Source organism: Bombus impatiens, unplaced genomic scaffold (assembly GCF_000188095.3).
Source record: "Bombus impatiens unplaced genomic scaffold, BIMP_2.2 scf_1461, whole genome shotgun sequence".
NCBI lineage: Eukaryota > Metazoa > Arthropoda > Insecta > Hymenoptera > Apidae > Bombus > Bombus impatiens.
Window position 1 is genome coordinate 470133 of NT_177880.1, and position 7437 is coordinate 477569.

General features: G+C 40.4%; 1 protein-coding gene across 6 annotated transcripts in view; it reads right to left on the reverse strand.

Annotated features, from left to right (window-relative positions):
* LOC100745350 (fasciclin-3) overlaps window positions 1-7051 on the reverse strand; it is a 347287-nt gene extending 340236 nt beyond the window's left edge. For 3 of the 6 annotated variants that reach the window (XM_012392624.3, XM_033324117.1, XM_033324119.1), the window contains exon 1: window positions 6736-7050. In XM_012392624.3, coding sequence (XP_012248047.1) covers window positions 6736-6820 — 85 coding nt within the window. In that variant the 5' untranslated portion in view covers window positions 6821-7050. Of the gene's footprint in view, window positions 1-6735 lie in introns of all 6 variants that reach the window. The other 3 variants (XM_033324116.1, XM_033324115.1, XM_003494026.4) reach the window with 2 other exon arrangements.
* Between the last annotated feature and the right edge of the window lie 386 nt (window positions 7052-7437).

Consider the following 7437-nt stretch of genomic DNA (forward strand, 5'->3'; position numbering starts at 1 on the left):
TGCATTCGCTACGAGAAAAATCGACTCGGCACGATTGCGAAAACCGTACTGCGGTTATAATTGCCTTGATATTCTTTCGTGGAATCTACAATTTGACAGCTAAGACGTGATTAGATCGTTTAGAAAAAGGAGAAACAGCTTATTTAATTACACAGAAAACGTATCGAAAATAAAATACTTGATCTAATCTCATATAAAGGAGGGAAAGGTAAAAGATTTTGACGATTCGTGTTGCCCGCGTTAAAGCATTGTTTTTTAACTAATGAACGACTAAATAAATCGATACATACGTCGAGCGATCTCTCGAAAATAATTCCTGGAAATAGTAAAACTTGGAAAGGTTTCATCGGTCTAACGAGGAACTTAACAGACAGCTAACGGAGCTGCGTACAATGGTTTCTATTGCGTAACTATTGGGAGGGAAAGTTGCGAGAGACTGCGATCGTTTGGTTCGCGTGCACTTTACGAGGTCCCTTTCCGTGACCATGTGCTCTTTAGGATCGGGTCAATATCCTCCTTTCATCTATTTAGCCACGTACAATTAAGCCCTTCGCGAATGTCCGTCGATTAACAGAGCTCGCGCGTAACGTTTGACGCTGTTAAATTAGCCCGGTGTTCTTTGACCGCCATACTACTACGAACTTAAATCGATTAAGCAGCTAATTTGCTTCCGTTAGTTCTAACCATTTGCCACCCACGAACGGTGTATCGCCGGAGAATCAGAGTCCACTAAGTGTGTTGTACACGAAACTACGTATCAACAGGAATTGAAATTTAACTTCGATCGGTTGAAAAGTAGGTGAATAGTGGAACAGCGCGTTTGCTGCATTAAAACAGAGTAAGTACATGGTATAACTATGTATCGATAAGTATAACGTACATTTAAAGGCGTGGTATCCAAGGTTTACATAGTATCACTCACAGCAGAGAAAATAACTTTTGGTTTACTGCGACCTAAGATATTCTTCGTTATATTAGAATATTGTGGTTTTCGTAGCTAAATGCAATATACCGCTCGATAAATCTGCAACAATGAACAAGTTTTTTTCGCATGAATCATCGTTCCACCGAGTGACGGTCTCCGTTCGTTCCAATCAAACGATATCTACGTTGAAATCGTCAACCGTAAACGTTAACCCAGCAACGGTAATAGCGCCACCGTATACAGAACTAATGCGTATCACCCTGAATCTCGATTTTCATTAATTATGCGTAGCTGTACACAGTCCAACACGGCACTACGTATTTTCGTGGCAGCTTAACGGCCTGACCGCTTTAGAAAACGCTCAACCACGTATCACACTGTATGAAATACGCTGCACAGGCCCGCACACGATCACCTCGCTATGCATATGCGTGCATAGGTACGTGGAAACTCGTGTACGTGTTCATATGCGTCCCTTGTATGCATCACTTGAACAGCGCACTCATACAAACTATATAAATGCCTTTATTATGACGCTACCGTACACAACCATCGCTCGAATAATGTATTTTAATACGACGTGTATTTAGACACGCGTGTGCAATCGTGCGCAACCCTGTTAACATCCTTCGATCGAAGACAAGTTTATTGCGCCAAAATATCGCGAAAACTTAATTAATCCGACTGAATCTGCCAACAGATCGAAGAACTTCAACCGATTAGCCAACTAAATAATTTAGTAACTAACTCCGTTTTGACAAAGATACTCCGAAAGCTATTTTCTCCATTCCCTCTAAATTATCCAGAAGCTAACAACCTCCAACCACGGCCGACTGCACGTACTTACGGACGGCGTTATAATACATAAGAAAAAAAATGCCATAATCCACGCGTTTTAATTACGCACGGTACCTGCGCGCCCTACCGAAGGTTACAGGAAAGAAAGGGCGATCGTAGCTTGGTTGAGCGTAATTTGAGGAGTTTAGACAGCGAAGGAGGGCCGAAAATAGGTACCGAAACCTGTTTCAAGGAGAACCTGTTGGTCGTCATAGGCGTATATATAGTTCTCTACTCGCACCTACGTCGAGCGAACGTGTGTTGGACATCACGCACGTCCGTACACAGAAACGAGGAACGCACCTGCCACGTAACTTTTCTTCACGGGGCGTTTCACCTTCTTTCCGCCGCATCTAAATGACTTTCGGTCTGTATGACTTTGACCGTTGGATCTTTATGGCTGCTTTGACCCTTCGACGTAGGTCGTCTGTAACATAGCAGTCCCTTTGGCCCGTGAGTCCTTTGTTTAATTTGGTCGAGGGAGAACGATTCGACGAAGGAGAGAACCGTGTCAACGACCGTTAGAGTAGGTCGTACTTGTGACGAAACGTTACGTGCCTTTACGCAAGCCATAGTTAATCCACGTACCGTTTCATCGCTTGGTGGTTATGCAAATAAATACACCGTAATAATGGAAGAATCTATGGGTATTATTATGGATATGAAATCGATGAAACGAGTTGTTTAGTTTCAGTCGGAAGATATGTAAATGTTCGTAAATAACGATAACTTTGTTAAGAAACGAGGCTTTTCGGTTAAGTTTCGGGAATATCGATCGAGATTATGATAAGTAGGGTCGCTAAATGAGCTAAGCATTTAATGACTTACCGTGTTACGAATGTAATACATAAGTCAGGATTCCGCAAACGCGTCTATAAGATGAATCATTTTACCGCGAAGTAGGCGAATCATCGGTAAGCTCGCTACGTACTTCCTTTGCTATTTACTATTCATATTGACACTAATTACGAAATTCTACGGCGAAGCGTCTTTCTATCATTTTACTTATTGATTTATTTTAATTTTGTCATTCGCTCAATCACTCGTGGATTAATGATAAAAAATGACGCTTTCATAAGTAAAAGTGTTTGTTTCGTAGAAACCTGCCATAAAGATTAAGAAATAAACGTAATATCATTGCTAAAATTTGTCTACTGTGTATCGTTTTGTATTCCATTTATAAATGAAATAGAATATAAACGAGTGAAATATCTGTAGAAACTAAAAAATCAAATAACATTGAACGTCTATGTAGCAGAAACTGTATATGTCATAAGCATAAAAGAATGTGTGGTACGTAGAGTCTCTCTAGTTTCATCAGGAGCGTAGCATAATTAGGTCGTCAATTTGTTCTACTCTCAACGACACCCTACATTCTTCTGAAATAAATTTCGCTATGTAATGGGATAGTTATATGTACGGTATCAATTAAATTGATAAATTCTTTGATATCAGAAAGCAAACTATACGTTACACTAGTGAATCATTTTTTCAGCTGCCCCGGAAAAGTTATCAGCTTATCAATAATAATCATACTTTTAATATGTTAGATAAGGTTGTTTTCGAATTTATTAGTACGATAATACATTCATGACCTTACTTTTGAACTACTGCAACTTCCACTAAAAATATATAGATACCAATTTTACTCGAACACTAATTCTTAAAAAACTCTACTTTTATTTACTACTTGCTGTATTTGTAATAACACATCGTAACGTTTCTATCTCTTGTTCAATTTGTAGGCTGATTGCCTAGATAAAATCTTCTTTGACTCGGTAATTTTCGTCGAAATTATCCGGAGGATTGATGGGGTCTCTGACCGACTGTAGGTCGTGCATTAACTATGTCTACTATTGGTATGCGTGGGCTACGAAACTGGATTATCTAGAACCTGAAACGACCTGTATATATATGTATAGTCCGTGTATTCGCATTGAATGTGTGGCAGTATCGTGTTCGGCGTAAAAGACAAATGCTCCGGACCTTATCCTTGGACCGATGACTCGTACTCATCGATCAACGTTGACTCACCGAATCTTTAGAATCGAGATGCATTCTTCTGGCGAGAGGATGTGGTCGTGTTGCAGATGAATCGCGATAAAAAAAACGTAGAAGGAATATTTTGCATCCTGGCATTTGCGACTTTCAGAATTTCAGATTACCAGGTACTTAGCTACGATACGAGATTTCTTAAAGATCAGCGTTTTATGCAAAAAATGCCTAACTCGAATATGAAAAGCTGATATCGGAAAATAAAGGAAACAAGATCGATTGTATGTATGAGCTGAGATTCAACGAGATATGAATCTCATACGAGCAGCGTTGTAGGAGCGGGAAACTATCTTTAGCATTTTCAATTACATCATTTGCATCGACCTTTCTTTACAGCTCAAGGTAAGCACGAGTTAAGTTCGCGTCGCATAGAGGGAAAGGCATTTCGTGTAAATGTAACCTTAAACTTTCCGTGTATACGAGGCGTATCCCTCGACGCGTTCCACGATGCCATGCACGTGGCCAAGATTGTAATTCTCCGACGATAATTTTCACCTTGACTTTCCACGCGTCAGGTAGTTAATTTTCGATCGGTTTTTGTTCCACGAGGGCTGTCGCGAGGAAGCTCTTTGTCAGGCAAGCACGTCTCTGTCGTTGTCGTGGTGACCGGATGTATTAAACAAATACTTCGTCTTCATCACACGAAACTTTCGTCTCGTGTTTTCTGCTCTTACCGGTAATAAAGTTTATAGAGAGTAATTATGATATAACAGTGTATTAATTAGTACACGAGTTTCTCCACCTCATCCACTTTTCTCTCCTTTTATTAACTTTATCAACTATCTGATTTAATCTAGAGCTTCAAAACGGCGAACCTACGCGAAATTTCAGAGAAAGAGAGAAGAAAGAAAAAGTAATACCGGAATTAAGATATTACTCAATGAAAAATTGTTCATAATTGCTAAGTACGTTGTCATAACCGTGCCGATATCCTTGAATTCTATATATAAGCAAAAACTATCGCAAGAACTCAATCGGCAATAAACAGTTAATTCTATTCGAGTCGTTATGTTACTATGTACAACAAAAGCTGGTGTTGTGCTTGATACCGGGCGTTATTCATAACCCTAGATCGATAAATACCAGACTCTCGCTGCGTTTTATACCTACTTCCAGGGAAAGTATCTGTTTCGTTTTACTTTATACTGACATCGAGAAAAATAATATAACCGCAGGAAAAGCGGACGAGGGTGGTCTATTTTGCATGGTAATCGAATTCAAACAAGATACCATCCGACCACTACAAAATTTATAAACCATCAAGGGAAAATGTCCTAACCCTGAACGTCGCAGCGTCCTAACCAGGATAACAAGCTTCTTCGTAGTAACAAAAGTTTCCATTGAAAAGTTTACATCGAAATTCCCTCTGCGAATTTAGCCCGTTCTACGATACGTATCGAAAGTCGAAACCGCATAACCGGTTTCCACAGTTTCGAGATCATTGGACGTTATAATGATTTAGAGCATGGTAAACTCGTTGTGATTACGTCATGTATATTTAATCAGGACAATAAAAAATTTCAACCATGATGATTGCAAAGCGAATATTTTATACGCAGTTATCGTGTATCGATCGCAGTTGAATGAGCACGAACGGATGGAAAAGTAAATAGCAACGAACGTCAAGGTTACGAAAACTGAAAAGGAACGTCGAAGCGCTTTGTAAACCACAGCAGATACATAATAGTAATTCTAGAAAATACAGAAAATATCTACGTTACAGACCACTAGTTACAACACCGTACCATAATTCCTGATTATACGGATACGAAAACATCAGTTCTATAAGTAATAATAAAAAAAATTCAAACAGGTAAAATAACAAAATTGATATTATTATCATAAGAAGATTACGGATGTGTAAAGTGGCGTATCATCAATGATAAATCTTCCATTATCGCGCTAGAATAATTGACACGGAACATTCTCCCCGTTTAGATAAGTGCTCAATAATTTCTTCGAATTTCCAATTTCCCAATCTCTTCCCTCTATTTCCAAAGAGTACAATCGTTCCGTATCTATTTTAGAAAATAATCCCGAGATAAGTTATCAGCTATGAAAGTGTCGAAGTTTCAAGAAAGATGACTATGTTGCCCGTTTTCCAACCTTTCAAGGAGAACGTTTGAAGGAGAACCACGATAACTTTCGACTTTCTAAGCTACGTATTTCAATAACCCGATACCGACTTCATTCACGCTTATTTTACTATTGATACGGCCGTGATCTCGGTGACCATCGGTTGACCTTAACAATGATCGTACAAATTATCGTGCCGGTCAACTAGGCCGAGCAAAGGAGCCAACGAACTTTTAGACGTTGCTTTTGTAACTTTCTCAGCAATAATTCACCATTACAGACCAGTTATAATTCGTTTAATCACATCAGTACGGCGATGCGATGAAACCAAATGTCAGTCTGGCACCAGTCTGTCTTGGTGACTAATCCGACCATGATTTCAACAAGGAACGGTTTCGCTCGTGATCAATAGAGGTATCGTTAACGTTACACAACATTCACCAATTGATCCATCATAATATTTCGTCGTAGGCTATATGACCTTTCTGTGAAGTAGTTTGAAACTCGATCGATTTTGTTTACTTCTTACCGTAATAACGACGTAAAATTGCTGCGTAAAAATCGTACGACTTCGTACATTTTGTAGTACGCTCCACGTGAACACGATACTTTCTACAAGAATTATCCCCGCCTTTTGCACGCCATTTTAACACGAGATTTCAAACCGTTCGATAGATCGATTGAAAGGAATGGCGGCGAGAATCGTGCGCTGTCGTCGCAGAAAAAACCGTTACACATACGTCACTATGATATTGTTCCGATAGTCGCGACGTGCAATTACAATCTCACGAAATTACGTAAAACCGAAGAGATACAGAAAGAAAGTACAGATATTGTCGCACCTTTAACAGCCGTAGAACACAACAGGCCGATGAGGCAGACCCAGACGATCGTCATCTTGAAGTGGCTCGTCAATTCCATGCACATCACAAAAAAAAGCACTGTCTAACTTCCTTTGAGAAAACGAACTGTCGGTGATTTAAACGGCGCGTTCCAACCGGACGGTGCACAAAACTCAGCGACGAAACTGGCGCGAGCGCGGTCAGTGTGAATCACGAGGATAAAACGAGGCAAGAACGAGAGACGTGCGACGTCAATTCGAATGTAAGTGCCCGACTCGACGTGAGTGCCAACCAGATAGCTCGGCGCGCGAAGACCGTCTGCCGCGCGCTTTGCTTTCGGCCCACTTCGTGAGACATCGGCAGAAGCCGAGATCGCCCGAACGCCTCGATCCCCCGATAGCGCCGTTTGATATCGTCCACGGTGTACCTACTTTCGTACTTTCGTGCCTAACCTACGTACACACGCACTTTACCGTATACCTGTTATTATGTGTTTATTTCGTATACACGTCCGCATCCACGATTTTCTACTTGGAGAATGGATTTAGAAGAAGACCATGCACCGAACGTACGTTGCCCTCTCTTTCGTTTCCCAGCTTTTCAACGATTTCGATCTCGACGTTCACGCACCTAATTTAGCAACGAGTTTTGTCATTTCGGTGTAATCAGTGAATCTTTAACGTAAGTCCGTACCCATTTTTT